We start from the raw sequence: 16,016 nt of genomic DNA on the forward strand, positions 1-16,016 counted from the left end.
AGAGTTTGAAAACAAGTAAAATAAAGTTTTCCTCCCGTAGCTTCGTATAGTCATAAGACAGCAGGATAGTAGGTGCTGATGATGCTGGCCAAGGGCCGGGGGATGCCGGCGGCAAGGCGCGCGAGGCGCGGGGGCCGCGGGCGGCGCGCGGGCGGCGGATCATGACGCATGCGCGACGAAAGGCGCTGCGGGGTGGGAGGCGCGCGCCTAACACTATTTAAACTGTTCTTACGAACGGTCATCATGCATTGGTCTGTTTGCAATCCAAAGTTTAGTTAGCTATAGTAATACGACAGCTCGAGTCGCAGACAGACAGGCACAAAGCCCGTGGTCGAGACAAAAAGCTCTCGCAGACAATACGCTAGCTAATCGCGCAGTGAACCCTCGTTCAGGCTCTTCAATTACCAGTGGTGTGTCGTGAGAAGCCATGGCCGTCGCAGCAGCCCAGAAGAACCGCGAAATGTTCGCCATCAAGAAGTCCTACAGCATCGAGGTGAGGAGCTCGCCTGCAGCAGCGCAGGGCCTGGCCCGCCGCCTGCATCGCGATCACAGCTCGTTTTATACTTACACACACGCTAACAACCCCATCAAAGTTCCGCTAATCCCTTTAAAATCAAGATGAGCCATAAATCATAACTTATAAACAAAAGCAATTTAAAATATAACCCTTATCATTTACTCATCAGAATATCATATACAAGTAGTTGTGAAAAACATAGTTTGTAATTCATACAACTAACTTACATAGATTCATTGGTGCTAAATCATTACTAGTGTTAATTGAGATGTCCTAAAAACTTATCATTAATTTTGTTCACTGACAGCCGCACAGATAATTGGAATGAAAAACGCATCTTACGATTCCTGAATTACTGTGTTCTGGCCAAACAAAGAAGTAAATTATTGAAATATTTGTTTCTTTAATATTCAACACAATTTTGTGCTAAGACACCAATTTTACTCTTAATATTGTTGAAATAAAACACAAAACTGTTTGTTGATACACGCGTAAAAATAAACAAAGTTGTTTGTATCACAGTAGCAGGTTAGATGATTATCAACTCATCTAAGGTAATCATTATCGCCTGCTTATTACATTCATGTCAAATTCGCCCTTGTACTACTCCGTAACAATGAACATCAACAATATTAACTGAACGAGGTAATCTCACAACTAACTATATAAACACGACATGTATAAAGACGATATAACAACGTAAACATACTGAGAGCTTTTAAACCGTTTACTTAAACAGTATCACAGTACGAAATTACGAATAATAGTTAATCGGTGGGCATCGAGAAATCGTGTGAAAGTGACGTGTAAGGAGATGAGTTCAGACGTTTATTTCGTATATTTTCTCTTGTAAAATCGCCGGTTAATTATGTAAAAGCTTGGGAGTCAGTCGAGTCTCATTACGTGAGGCAGGGCCTGCACGACTTTATTATTTTGGTCTGTAATTAATCCACTGTTAATGCCGCGGAGACACATTCGCGGGGAAATCATCATCGTGTGACAAATTGCATAATATTCTACAACACAAACAATATGTTCTAAATAAGTCATTGTTCCACTTAAGAGCACTGTGTAAGCCTCCGTAATCGTGAGCACGAACACCATTGCATACTGTCTATAACAATAAAACTAGCTGTATCAACCTCTTCATTGTTTATTAGCAGAATTATTAGCATTGTGAATATTCAATACGTCAACGAATCGTAATTGTTCTCGTAAATAAATTTGTTGAGTGTATTTTTAAGTAAATATTTCCATCGTGCTTTTACAAAGTGAAAGTCGAGCTTGTGCGAAATAATCTTGCGAATTATGTCAGAGTTTGTATGCACTTCCATAAAGTTCTTAAAAGGAACTTCTAATTGTTTTGATTACCACGTGTGCCTACATGCTCCGTCTGAAGTGCTTTGCGATTAGAACTAATTATATCTTACTTTTTTATTTATTTACGTGCTGTGCGATACTTGGGCCTGCGTTTATGTTGCTGTGATTATCGATTATTTTATTATTGGCACCTGAATGATTGTATTTCCTTGACCGTCGAAGGTCGGAATGCAAGGCAGTGCGACGCTCACCGAGTCAACTGCAATCTGCAAAGATCGTTAAAATACTATCATCTGTCGCGATGGACACAGTTAGATTGACAAATCCACGATCCTGAAGATCAACAAATACAATGTTAACGCGTTTTCCTAAAATCAGTATCTGTTATAGTTTTGAAATTAATTGCATATCGTCACGCATAACGCAGAACCAATATCACGGACTGTAATTTATCGAGGTCACTTAGATTTGCCCTTGACCAATAGATGTTCTTCAGTGCAATTAAATAAATGCACAAGGTTGCACTGAAAAATGTCTAAGACGGCTAAGGAAATTACAAGTAAGAATTACTTTTTATTTATAATTCGCATTTATTCTGCACATAATTTATTTTATACAGACGTTACGAATACTTACAATGCTTAATTGGAACACACTGCTAATATTACATGAATAATGACACTATGAGAGACAGCGTAATGGTCGACGTCGGGTCCCCCTCGTCTATGCGAAATCAATTAAATCCGCAGTTTGGATGTTCTGCAACGTCAATTTGATTGACTAAGTGCCTTTAGGTATAGGTAGAGTACATTCGAGGGTGGATACAGGTCGACGGGCGGCGCACTCTGGCTTGGCTTAATTACCCGCCGACCGATTGGAATGGTGAAGTGGCCACTCGGGCACACCAAGGCTATTTCAACCGGATTCCGAGTCCTGTCCGCTCCAGTTAGGCGGACCTTTAAAATTACAATACAACGCGCGACATTGTTTCCGCAATCTTGTCTCACTTACCTACATATAAGTTAATGTATATACTTATGCACGTAGTCTCAAAAAAGGTTTTGAACCCCCGGAAAAAAGCTTTTAGGTCGCGTAATTACCAACTTCATTGCATTTCAGGGGCTCGGTAACAATAGTGAGTGATTAGCGCAACCCTTGACATACATAGTTAGGCCCGCACGGCCACTCTAGTGGAAAATGCTAGGTCTCGACGCCCGCGCACTTGGCCAGCCGTCGCGTCAACGCCGCTCCTTAGCACTAGGCGATGGAAATTACCCTGTCACCAATATTGTCAAACTAGTTGCGGAAATTAACTTTATCTAATTACCCACATAGCTGAATAGCTCTTTAATATCCGCGTTTAGACACGAATATGTAAAGGTCACGACTGATTGCACGCAGGCATTTAACAATATTATCAACGAAAATTCCTATAATGATTAATTCCAAGTATTATAAGTTGACTTCCCATAATTACTGTCTAAGTGTTGACATGAATGAGCAAGCATCACATAGCAACAAGTAGAAGTCTTGCAGCGACAACTGTCGAGTATAATAATTGGCTCCATTCGAGCGCAACCGTCCAGAAAGTCAAGTTCCTTTGAAAGATTTCAGTCGCACGACTTCGCATCCGGCGCGGGTCGCGGGGCGGGAATAATGGGAGCACTTTACGCCCGGCCACACTCAGGAAATAAGCTTACGAACTTCGTAAAAGCAATTCCTACTCTCATATGAAATATAATGCGATGTGACCGCTTTATATTTATAAGGATTTAGAAGATCAAACTGTTTTAGACTCGGTCCCTTTGTGTCGGTGAGCTGAAGTGAAGACGTTTCCACATTCCTACGCGATTCTTATTTAGTGCTTTTACTTTACAGTAGTACATTTTTCATTCGACTCAATATCTAGGAAGACTTTTACGAGGTAATATAAGAGAAAAAGATTCGGGAAAAATTTCAATTACATTTCCATAATACCTTTTTACTTTTAGAGGTTTTGGTCACCTAGAGAAAACAACGATCAATTTATTAATACGATTCATCATGTTTGTTACAGAACGGTTACCCGTCTCGTCGCCGCTCTCTCGTAGACGACGCCCGGTTCGAAACCCTGGTAGTCAAACAGACCAAACAGAGCGTTCTGGAAGAGGCTCGCGCCCGCGCCAATGGTAAGTAAAACCAGATAGACACACATTTGCTAAACAATAGCCTGTAACTTTTAATAATACGTAGCTCAGGTTCTGCTTCGAGAGTTGTTTTTACATTCGTTTTTTTTATGGATTTGTTAATTTATTTTATTTCATTATTTTTATTATTTCGTTATTTAGACTCTGGCTTGGAGTCAGAATTTATCCAAGACGGGATTCATATTGGCAACGGCGATAACTCCCCGACTGTCGAAGATGGCACCCAACAAGATGAAACCAAGAATGGTCACCTTGGTAATTTACTTTTTTTTGTTTTTGTGATATTTCTTTCTTTTATTTTATGTTGGAACTTTTGGTTTTTACTTTTATTTTATTTTGATTATTTTAGCTGACGCTGATATCGGTGACGACGATGCCAAAGCTGATGAGGGTCAGTATTTCGATTAAATGACAACAGAACTAAAAAATGTAACCGCAACCCTGATCATGATTTAACAATTATGCTTATTTACAGACTATACTTTGACCGAAGAGGAAGTAATTTTGCAAAACGCTGCAAGTGAATCCCCTGAGGCAGAGCAGGCTACTCAGCAAGCGGCCCTTTTGTTACGCATGCGAGATGGAATGGGCTCACTCGCACGCATTCTGAAGACCATTGACAACTACAAGGGATGCGTTCAGCATCTCGAGACTCGTCCTTCTCAACAAGCCGGTGTCCAGTTTGACGCCCTCGTCAAAGTCAGCATGTCTCGCATCAATCTTTTGCAACTTATCAGATCTCTTCGTCAGTCAACCTCTTTCGCTGGAGTTAACCTCGTTTCTGAGAACAACATTTCAAGCAAAACCCCGTGGTTCCCTCGCCACGCCTCGGATCTTGATAACTGCAACCATCTAATGACCAAGTATGAGCCCGAATTGGATATGAACCATCCTGGTTTCGCTGATAAGGAATACAGAGAGCGCAGGAAGCAAATCGCTGAAATTGCTTTTGGCTACAAGTACGGAGACCCCATCCCGTCCATCACCTACAAGGAGACCGAGAATGCTACCTGGCAGCGAGTTTTCAACACCGTGTTAGATCTCATGCCAAAGCATGCTTGTAAGGAGTACAAAGCTGCTTTCGGTAAACTGCAAGCGGCTGACATCTTTGTACCTCACCGCATCCCTCAGCTGGAGGATGTGAGCAACTTCCTTCGCAAGCACACGGGCTTCACGCTGCGCCCGGCGGCTGGTCTCCTCACCGCCCGCGACTTCCTGGCCTCGCTCGCGTTCCGCGTTTTCCAATCGACTCAATATGTTCGCCACGCCAACTCACCTTTCCACACTCCTGAACCGTAAGTAACAAGTCTTGATTACCTGTTTAAAATATCATCTTTCGTCTCCGAATACTAATAAACCAAGTAGTGGGTATTTTATGATAATAAAGCCAATACGGAAATAATCTGAAATGAAACATCTAAAATATTCATTACCAATCATTTAATTAGGTTCTGAATTATTACCTTGAGAAGTCTCTCTTACGGAAATATTACGCAATTAGTCCTTGTTTAAGTTATGTAAATTAAATAAATAAAATCATAAACAAAATATAGAACAAACTACGTAATTGATTACAAAGAGTTAGATTCAATGTCATTTTTTTATGAATTTCTTTTGAATTGAAATAACTAATTAGATTATAGTAGGTCTTTAACAAAGTCGCTTCCCACCATCTGTCTCTTTTTAATCTTAGGTCTTATGAACATGGCAATGGATTTATTATGCGATTTAAAAAATGTACACTTAAATGATTCAAGGAAAGTTTAATTATGGCTGATAAAATACGATGATAATATTGTTAAACTTAGTGAAGCCGACGCACGGAGCTATTGTCGAAAACTATGCCTAACTTTTCGGGGGTATTTTTAAGAATAGCTATTTATTTTTTTACATTCATAAGTGCGCGATATACTAACGGAATGAGAATCTAATAATTTCATGCACAGTAGTTTTGAAAGCATTTACCACTGTAAAAGTAGAAAATGATACTGGCGTGAGCTTTAACTTTGTTGGACAACTCTCAAAACTTAATTACGCTCCAACTTGAATGGTAGAGTGGGACGTTCAGAATCAAAGGCTTGTTGGAAATGAAGTGCTACTGTGCAGTAATTTAGAACAATCTGTTGCGCGATACTCAAAGTGATATTTATTTTTCTAGTGACTGCATCCACGAGCTTCTTGGACACATCCCTCTCTTGGCCGACCCCAGCTTCGCTCAGTTCTCTCAAGAAATCGGACTTGCATCTCTTGGCGCCTCAGACCCCGAAATCGAAAAGCTCTCTACTGTAAGTTTCACATCTAGTAGCCCCAGTATTAATCTTTTCACAGTGACATTTTATTTGTGCCAATGCGAATATGTTAATTTTGTGAATGGGCCCAGCTATTGCGAAATCTATTTTAACTGTATAGCTGTTTTAATACGCCTGATGGCGGTGCATTTTAAACGGTATTCTCTTTGTTCAGGTGTACTGGTTCACCGTTGAATTTGGACTTTGCAAGGAGAACCAACAGCTGAAGGCGTACGGTGCTGCTCTCTTATCCTCAATCGGAGAGTTGCTCCATGCCCTCAGTGACAAGCCGGAACTCAGACCTTTCGAACCCGCATCCACTTCTGTGCAGCCCTACCAAGACCAGGAATACCAACCCATCTACTACGTAGCTGAGAGCTTCGAAGATGCCAAAGATAAATTCAGGTATGTCATAATATATTTATTTTAGAGAGGAAATCAGAATATATATATGTTTCCCATATCCTAACACTTTCTTAATTTGGTGTTACAGACGCTGGGTGTCGACCATGTCTCGTCCCTTCGAAGTGCGCTTCAACCCGCATACGGAGCGCGTCGAGATGCTCGACTCTGTGGACAAACTGGAAACCCTCATCTGGCAACTTAACACGGAGATGCTCCACCTGACCAACGCCGTCAAGAAGCTCAAGGACTCGCATTTCGAGTGAATACCCAACCCGTAGTACACATCAATGGTTCATTGCACGCGGCCTTGCCGCATTCTGTATAGCTAGTGATATAATAGATGTAAGACTGTTGTTGGCGTGTGTGGAGCGTATGTGTGAGCGATTGTGGAAACCAGCCGATGGTACTTCGTTGCATTCCTTTTTGTACCTTATTGTATTATTTATTATGCCAGCTCATTGCCCGGGTCTTGGAAACTTCATGGGTCTCCTGATTGCCCATTTACGGAGCCTATGTAAGTTTCTAGAGTCCTTTACTACCTATTATTAGTATTAATTTATAATTTAATGAAACACAAATAAATAAAAAATGGAGCACCAAAAATATATAAAAATGAATCATAAAAATAAATATGCGTTTGCGTGAACTTTGATGTTTCATTAATTACCTCGACCCTCCACGGAAGCCAGTCTTCAAACTGCAATATAACCATAAGATAAAGATGAATATTAACATATTGCATTAGATCAAAATACATCACAGACTTGGTGGCAAAGCCTCTAGATATTGAAACGGCAATTTTCTTAGACAATAAATCAATTTTTGTATTGTCGTTATAAGAAAGCCTTACTCCTACCAACTTAAAATGTCATTCAAAAGTAAGATTTAATAAAATGAAATAAAGGCTCGAAGCAATCAGTAAGAGGCGACGCGGCCCTCTCAGAGTACACCTGTAATAAGATTTGTTCGGGCCCCGAAGGAATACGATCGCTTTCAAGTCTTCGAACCTAATCGGATTTTCAGAAGGAGATATTAATTGAATTTTAGAAAACAATACATTTCAAAGATAGTTCACATTTAAGTAGGTTGTGTAAAAATATATATTTACAGTTCTTTTATAAAGTGGTTAACATTGAATATACCTAAATCTAAATAGTAAGACGTGACTGGGGGAATTCATAAGTACATTATTTAAGGCCTAGACTTTGCTTTATTTATTTTAATTTACTTGAAGGTTATTTAGTAACGAGCTAACAAAGAATCTGGTGCATTTTTGCTTAGTTTATTATATGTTTCATGGCCCAATATTTTTATGATATTCTTGATAAAAAAATATTAACGAGTTAATTTGATGGAAATTTTTAGACTTGACAAAGTAACGGAGAAAATACTTCTTTACATATTCAAATAAGTGGCTAGGCTCTGCTAGTTGATAACCCGGATATTAATGTATCCAATGGGTCAACTTCACTCAAACATGGTTCTCCAAAAACACAATTTATACTGTCCATTTCATTACAACCAACACACGAATTCCATTCAAAATATAAAACAAGTAATTGTGTAAATTAAGGTAGCATACGACAAACGAGTTCTGCTGTCGATAATAAGAATATAGGGAAACTCTTGAGATGTAAATTGTAAAATAAATATAATAAAATTAAGTGTTCTGTAGTTAACGGTGCGTTGACATTAAGCGAGGCAAGTGGAGAGGTACGGCCTCAAGTTGTGCTCAAGTCGAGCAAGGGCGCCGCGCCACTCGAACAAAGCCAGGCTGTATGTATCGTGGCTTCGCGGCCGCCTGTACGGTCATTGCGTACGCAATGTGCACGTAATATTTGCGCACTTGTTAAACGCATGCGAACCAGATAATATGGGAAATATACGAGAAACGATCAAATCATTATAACGACTGCTTTATGACTCACTTAAATTTTAATTGACTTCTTAAGTTTTACGAATCAAAGTATCACTTTTGCATCCGGCTAAGAAGGATATATGCAAGCGAAGGGATTAGTTTCGCTTGAAAAAGGAGGTAATTTTAAAGGAGGCGGCACAGAATATTTTTATAGTATAAACTTATTAAATAAAACAAATATTCACCTTTGAAGCAAGAACGGTTTACTGGAATTAGGTAGACATTAAATTTTTATCGTTTTTTTTTATTTATTACCTAATTATTCACTGCTTGATGCCAACAGTACGGCATCTAGGGGTTGGAAAAATTTATGTTTTTTTTTTCAAGTTATTCTATTTTTATCATTATTGCTATGATGATACAGCTTCTTCAGCTAAGGGGATAGGTGCTATTATCACGCAGAGCTAATTTTGTTTAATTCGGAGCCTTCTTCGTCGTCAGCCAGGATAACCGTGTAACTATTCTTGAGTGATGTCACCTGATTCTGTAAGGCCCGAAGCCTTATCTCCACTAGTTCGAAATTTTCTTGAAGATTATTTATCTGAATTTGCATGCGTTGACGTATCTGGAGGTAGAAATAAAGTACTTAAAACACTTGCATGTTGTAAATTGTGATTTAGAGTTAAATGGGTTTCCAATTAAATATTCGTTTTTATAAATAATAATATACGTAGCTAGTATTAATCAACATATAGTACAAAGCAAGATTAAAAATAAGTCAGATTTTTATCAATAGCAAAAGAAACAGTCAATCATAAAACTTAAAAAAGATGAACATTTCATATCAGCATAAGTGTAAGAAATAAAAGTACTACATAATAAAGAAGTACCTCGTCCCTTTCCTTTTGGCAGGCTCTGCAGTGAGCCCGACTCTGTATCAACTGCCTTTCGAGTTCAGATATTTGAGTCTGAAGGTATCTCCGCATGGAGTCCGCTCTGTCCTTACATCTGCTCAAAGATCTATTACTCTCCACTTTAATTTCGTCCAAATCTCTTGCTAGCTGAGAGCATTCGGCTGATTTCTCTTTGTAACGGATCTCTTGTTGACAGTACTTTTCTTCGTTTCTAGTTGCTTTGCACCTGCAATGAAGGAATGCTTACAAGGTAATGATGTCTAACGAAAATTTTACCACCGGAGAAGCTCTTCCTTGGGTAACGACCAGTGGATGGACCATCAATGTCATTACGAGTTCCTGAATATTTTGGAATGAACTTTACACTTTGATTCCCGACGTCATATGTGTGACTTTGACACAGCTGGCGGCACAACGATGGAACATTTGAAAATCGTTTTATTTAATTCCTTCGGGATAGTTTTTTTCAAGATAAAGTGTTTGATTTTCCTCTTACTTTACACTTCAGTTTAAGAGCAATTAAGTACCTAAATAAAATCTTTATGATAATGAAGCGTCAGTAAACCTGTGCGGGGTGTTCCCATAAACTCAAGGCTAGATAAATGTTCATGAATGAGGACAAGTAACCTAAGTAAGTAGTAAAATATTCCTAATGTTTTTTATTACACGTAGCTTTGACTAAGTGACATTAATATGAATATTGTTTTTCCACATTCTACTTAGCAATAGCTAACACAGCATGACTTCAGGGCGGCTCTCAGATCCTTTGTGAAGAACCAGTATATCAGTAGTATGTATTTCAGTTAAAATATGGTACTTAAATAATTATAAACCGTCTAATATTCCCGAATTCTCCTTTAGCACTAGCAAATCGACGATATTGACGAAGAGATATAATATATAACTAATACTTATAATGAGAAAGTAAGTATACAAAAATAGAATCCTCCAATAACAACTGACGTAGCATAACTAAATTATTTTTGTTGCATATGTTAATAGAGAGCATAGTTACAAAAAAAGACGATAAAAGCAAAATTGTGCCAGATGTTCAATAAAGTCACTCTACAAGATATGTATGCGAAGGCTCGATATTATTCTATGAGAATCCAAAACAGGTTTTAATAAATAATCCAAATAAAATCACAAATCACCTGCCTTCCCGCTCGTTGGTCTAGAATTCATATTCTAAAGTATATCTAGTTAAATTTATTTTTTTAAGAAAATGAAACTTTTGGTTCATTGAGATGACAGGTCAGAGTCACGTTAAATATGGAAACGAAATGGCGTTACCGTACATGTGTAAATGCTATTAATGCTAAACTAGTAAGCCTATCTAATGAGGTTAAGGATTATAGAAATATAATTTAGGGCTCGAGGGGTATTTTTTTAAACAAAAAGAAATGATTTACCTACTTATTGATAACATACCTTTCTTTTTGTGTAGAGCAAGTAAGTGCCCAAAAAATAACTTTTGAAAAAAGGCGACGCTCGCTAAAGAAACTGTGGAAAACCTTTAAACTGGGAAATTAATAATGTTAATTTCCCAGTTATGTTATGTTAAATATGTTAATGTTAAATGAAGAAAGCGAAGTTAAAATTTTATGGTAAAAAAAAATCCATCATAACATTGAGAGACTTGAAAGCCGTATTTAAGACCGACCCTAAGCACAAAGTCGCCAACGTACCCAAAATATTTAGAGTCAAACTCACTGCTACTATGAATATACTTACAAAAGTTATTTGGGTTGATATAAATCCGTCTATACTGTACTACACCTTATATCTTGACTGAATAACAATAAATACTTACTTGTACTCATCCAAAATTCTATTGAGGTCATCAATTTCCTTGGTCTTTTCATCAAGTATCGCCTTCAGCATTTTATTCTCGTCTGTTAGTTTGGATCTGTCGACTTTCTCTTGATTTAGATTGTTCACAGCAACCACTAGCTGTTGTATAGATTCGAGTTTCAAATAGTGTTAGGCGCTTGTGAAATACCAACTTTGTTCTAAATACGTTCTAAAATTTATCTGAATTCGACGCTTATAATACAAATAGCAGCAGTATTCTAAATAGGAACATAACTCTTTGAAAGTGAGTAGGTACATACATTTTTTTACCGAAATAATGAGATAGCAACTTAATTGCTACCTCTACCTACTTCCAAAACAAAAGATAAGTCAGGTCAAAACAAAAAAAAATAGACGATGATCATAATTTTGTAGAAGATTAACAAAAACTTGAACCTTTTCCTTAACTCTGTGCAGCTCGTTCGAGAGCTGCTGCGAACTGTCTTCAGCTAGTCGTTGAAGTTGTTTAGCTTCCTGAAGTTGGATCTGAGCTCCTTTCAACAAATCAGGTAAAGGTGCCAACTCTTGCAGCTTCTCTTGAAACTGCATCTGTTGTGAATAATGCGCTGTTTTGTTAACAAGTTAGATATAAAAAATCTAGAGAACCTACGCAGTCTATCAAAGGTACCAAATGCAAGAAATAAAGGAAAACATCTTGAGGAAAAAAAGATCTAGCATGGTGATCTATGCTCAAATGTAATCCTTCCCTATATTTGAAGAGTCCTGTGTCCAGCAGTGGAACATATTATATAGGCTGGTATTATTATTATAACAGTAATATGAATTTTAAATTATGGGAAAACACAGTTATCAGTTAACCTACATAAAAATCAAACTGATGTTTTAAAGCGTAAAAGTTAACAGCTGTAGAGCACCCTGTCCAGTTGTTTACGCACGCCATCTATTGCACACAGGCTGAACTAAATGCGCGCCAGTACCTGTAAACGTACTTGGCGGCAAGAATCGAACACTAATTACTGTAGTAACACGCAACTTAGAGGAAAAATACTCACAAATTCTACGACATCTGGCGAATTCCATACAATACTTATTTGTAAATGTATAATTTACCTTCATCTTCTGTATTTCTATTTGAATTTGATCTGACACTTGTTTGTTATCGAATTCTATCACGTCCAATTGGCGTTTCAGTTCTTCTACTTGCTGTTGAGCTTGTAGGTACTGTAAAGTTTAAGGGGAAACTGACTTAAACAGTAATATTTTTCGGGAATTTGCTTTACATGCGGAAACCGAGTCAAAAGAGCTTCATATATATGCATCCTTATTATTTGTGACGAAGTGACTCCTGGCTCTTTACTATCTCAGCACTGACCTGGGTCAATCTAGGCAAGTCGTTGAAGGGAACATTCGAAGTCTGAATGGAATTCAATATAAAATTAAGAATGAGTGAGTTAACTTGCAGCATATGATTCTTTAGTTAGGATACAGGAACCTACAGTCACTGATGGCAGTGAGGGGTGCAAAGTTTACCCGCTTCGCAAATCCCAGCGCTTTCTGAAAACCTTTAGGTATATGCCTACCTATATATTTTTTTCTGCACATTCGTTACTGTGTACTTATATCACTGAACTCCTCCGAAACGACTGAATGATCTGCATATTTTTATATGCCTTTGGGTGAGGCTCTGGATGGTATAGGTTCATAAACCAGTGCGCAGAAAGAAAATCGGCAGATCAGCCAGATAAATAAATAAAAAGTTGAAATCAGCATTCAGGAATAATGCAAAAACTCACTTTTATGCGGTATTCCTGTAACTGTTCAGTTTTCTCCACCAAAGTAATTTTTAACTCCTCCGCTTCCTCCTTCATATCACGAATTTGTGTTTTATAAACCGTTATTTCCTCATCGGAATATTTCTTCGTCTCCTATAGTAAATATATCAACGTACAAAACCAATTATTGAAGCGGTTGTTTACATTTTGCAATGCATAACAACAATTAGGAATCTTCCTAGGTCATTCATAAAATAATTATTGTACATGGGAAAATTTATAGGAATGAAACAATGGCATTTCCAAGATCACCTAACTTTTTTTATGCAAGACATTTATTTTGTTCAAAGTGTATGTAATATTGTACAACTAATTGCCCATCATCATAATGATAAAGATGTTGCCAATGTAATTCCTAATCTAACAGTAGACTTGACATTGGCAGGATGTTTATCTTCTAGCAGTAAGGTAGACTCTCATTATTAGATTTTACATGCAATGTTCAATAGCATATCTAGATGGTTCATCTACTGCTGCTTATGCCACGTGCCACTTGCATTTACTTAGGATCAGAATTCTAAAACATTCATACACCAAGTTCCAACTTCGACATTATGAAATAGGTATTATGGTATCATTTGCCATTTGTGACAAATTAGCCTATTTATTAACTTATGATTTATTTTGTCTTATGTTTTTATATTGAGTACAATAAGGAATTAAATAATTAATAACTACGAGTACAAGTCAGAAACTGACAAGAAATCGTGCCTTTTTTTCGGTGATCATTCCAGCACAGCAAATGTTGTTAAGCTTTAATTCCAAATCTTTCAGTTTGGATTCATATTTTTCTCGCTGATATCTTTCTTCGTCAGCTGCTTTTTTGGCTTTAATTAATTCCTCCCGAAGTTTTGCTACCTAAATTAAAACGGACTAATAAAAAAATCTACTTTCATTTTAACTGGAAACACATCTTCATCTCTGCATTGCTTATTTTGATCTAGTTATATCATTTTTTAAATCTACTGGAACAACGTTTAAAATGACACTTATTACTCACTTCGGGGTACTTCGTAAAGTTCTCTTCTGGTGAATAGTGGTGTGGTTCTGAACTTTTAAGCATTTCTTCAGCTTCCTAAAACATGGTACTCTTACTACTTTGTTTGCTAAAGTCTGTATTTATCAGAAATATACAGAGCCTAAGCATGATATCCACCAGCAGCGTTTTACGAGCGCTGACGTTTGGTGTCTTTACAAGGTTTGCGCGGCGCCAACTGCTATAACAGTAGCACGCGTAATCTAGCATATTTGCAATTATTTAAACTAATTTTGCAAAATGCATTTTTGTGTCGACGAAGGACATAGCTGACTAGTCGGTTCTTTAAGGAATAAAGCTAAATACACATTAAGTAAATGATTATTATCTGCTATAGCTTTCGACTACTAGGTGGCACTCGTTTTGGGTCATCTAAATCTTAGGCACACAATCATGGATAAAGCCAAATCGGTCACAATTTTAACAACGTTCTTCTCAGCAATTTTGAAAATCAATCGCACTAATTCTGCAATTATTGGAAGGAATTGTAAATTGGAACACGCCCAAAATTTATTGTAGGTAAAGTAGGTATAAATCGAAACAACTCCTCCTATACTTCGTGTCTAGTTGCAATAAACAATATTTGGAAGATTGTCTTTTCTCTCAAATTCCATGTTTAGTCTTTGTTAGTTTAAAATATTATCTCATACAAAATGTAGGCAATGTTTTGGTTTCCGAACCTACTCAGCTGCGGAGTAGGTACGTATTGTTGATTGGCGGTTGTTACAGCTGACTGCGTAACTCGTATACACACTCTAATTAAATCATAGGTACCTAACTACAGTTTAATTAGAGCAGGTCCGTATAGATGCAGTAGGTGACGAGTATAGAACAAGAGCATGAATGAAAGCGTGATTGAATATTTTAACACAAACTAGTTGCGGGTTTGATTCCCACACAATGCATGAATTAATCAAGCGACTGATCTTTGTACAATTTTTACGTGTCTGTTTGTTTATCTGTTTTGAGACAGGTAAAACGATACTAAAAATATTTTCATTGAATATTCTCTCAGGTAGATACTTACTAAAACAAATCCTTTTGATTGTTTTCGCGAGAATAAATCCATTCTATCTCTTTTAATAGCTGCCAACTCCATTTGCATTTCTTTCACTTCTCCTTCCATATCTCCCAGCTGTTTCTGCTACAAAAGGTTTTATTATTAAAATTTCATGTTCTCCTAACTTATAAAAAGTTTCAAAAAGTACTTACTATTGCCGATTTATCACTGTATTCAACATTTTCTGCCGTCTTCCCTTTGGTGAACGGCCAGTATTCTGACTGAGGCATTAACACTATAGTGAACTATAAATGGAGGCGTATATCAATTTATTGTATAAATCTTATTATTGGGTACTAGTATTTAAAAAATAAACGGTATTGATGAAGCAAAATATAACGAAATTAAATTAACTATACAAAATAATCACAACTACCAAGAATCTTTTAGGAAATGTCAATTGGATTATATTTTATTACTGGCCAGATTTTTTAAAGAGATTTTTTAGCAAAAAGATACGGCCTACAAACAGCTAACATTATGTTGTGTCATGAGACTATTTTGGCAAATGGATTTTGAGTTTATTTCGTTTTGTCGTTATGGTCTAATCGATAAAAAAACGATTGTTATTTTATGTCAGCTACATAGTACTAGTGTAAGTATTTATTTAAAATTTCCGACCAAAGTTCCCGACCGGATATTTATTTTGACAATACTTCCTGGTCCACTGTAAATAAATTAGACAAAAAGTTTTATACCAGCTTTTATTAAAATCAGTACAGTTTTAATATTTAATACGCTTTCTTTATAGTTTGATTATATCTTGCGATTATATTATATTACGA

General features: G+C 37.1%; 2 protein-coding genes across 5 annotated transcripts; one reads left to right on the top strand and one right to left on the bottom strand.

The window, feature by feature from the left end:
* Nucleotides 1-233: 233 nt before the first annotated feature.
* LOC113493935 (tyrosine 3-monooxygenase) lies at nt 234-7,408 on the top strand. Its single transcript, XM_026871970.1, has 8 exons — nt 234-493; nt 3,894-4,005; nt 4,165-4,278; nt 4,373-4,414; nt 4,499-5,318; nt 6,182-6,308; nt 6,487-6,716; nt 6,805-7,408. The coding sequence occupies exons 1-8, from the start codon at nt 428-430 to the stop codon at nt 6,977-6,979; spliced, it is 1,686 nt and encodes a 561-aa protein (XP_026727771.1). The 5' UTR covers nt 234-427; the 3' UTR covers nt 6,980-7,408.
* A 1,406-nt stretch (nt 7,409-8,814) lies between these two features.
* On the bottom strand, nt 8,815-15,810 carry LOC113493939 (spindle pole body component 110-like). Of its 4 annotated transcripts, none has more exons than XM_026871978.1 (10): nt 15,384-15,810; nt 15,199-15,312; nt 14,136-14,210; nt 13,835-13,993; nt 13,097-13,228; nt 12,414-12,524; nt 11,739-11,891; nt 11,302-11,441; nt 9,465-9,714; nt 8,815-9,199 (listed from the first exon to the last, which is right to left on the bottom strand). In XM_026871978.1, the coding sequence occupies exons 1-10, from the start codon at nt 15,459-15,461 to the stop codon at nt 9,029-9,031; spliced, it is 1,383 nt and encodes a 460-aa protein (XP_026727779.1). In that variant the 5' UTR covers nt 15,462-15,810; the 3' UTR covers nt 8,815-9,028. The 4 variants fall into 4 exon arrangements, with proteins under 4 accessions (XP_026727779.1, XP_026727778.1, XP_026727780.1 ...); XM_026871977.1 differs by having other exon boundaries at nt 15,199-15,315; nt 15,384-15,796; XM_026871979.1 differs by having other exon boundaries at nt 13,847-13,993; nt 15,199-15,315; nt 15,384-15,795.
* Between the last annotated feature and the right edge of the window lie 206 nt (nt 15,811-16,016).

The sequence above is a fragment of the Trichoplusia ni genome, chromosome 5 (genome assembly GCF_003590095.1).
Source record: "Trichoplusia ni isolate ovarian cell line Hi5 chromosome 5, tn1, whole genome shotgun sequence".
NCBI classification, from domain to species: Eukaryota; Metazoa; Arthropoda; class Insecta; order Lepidoptera; family Noctuidae; genus Trichoplusia; species Trichoplusia ni.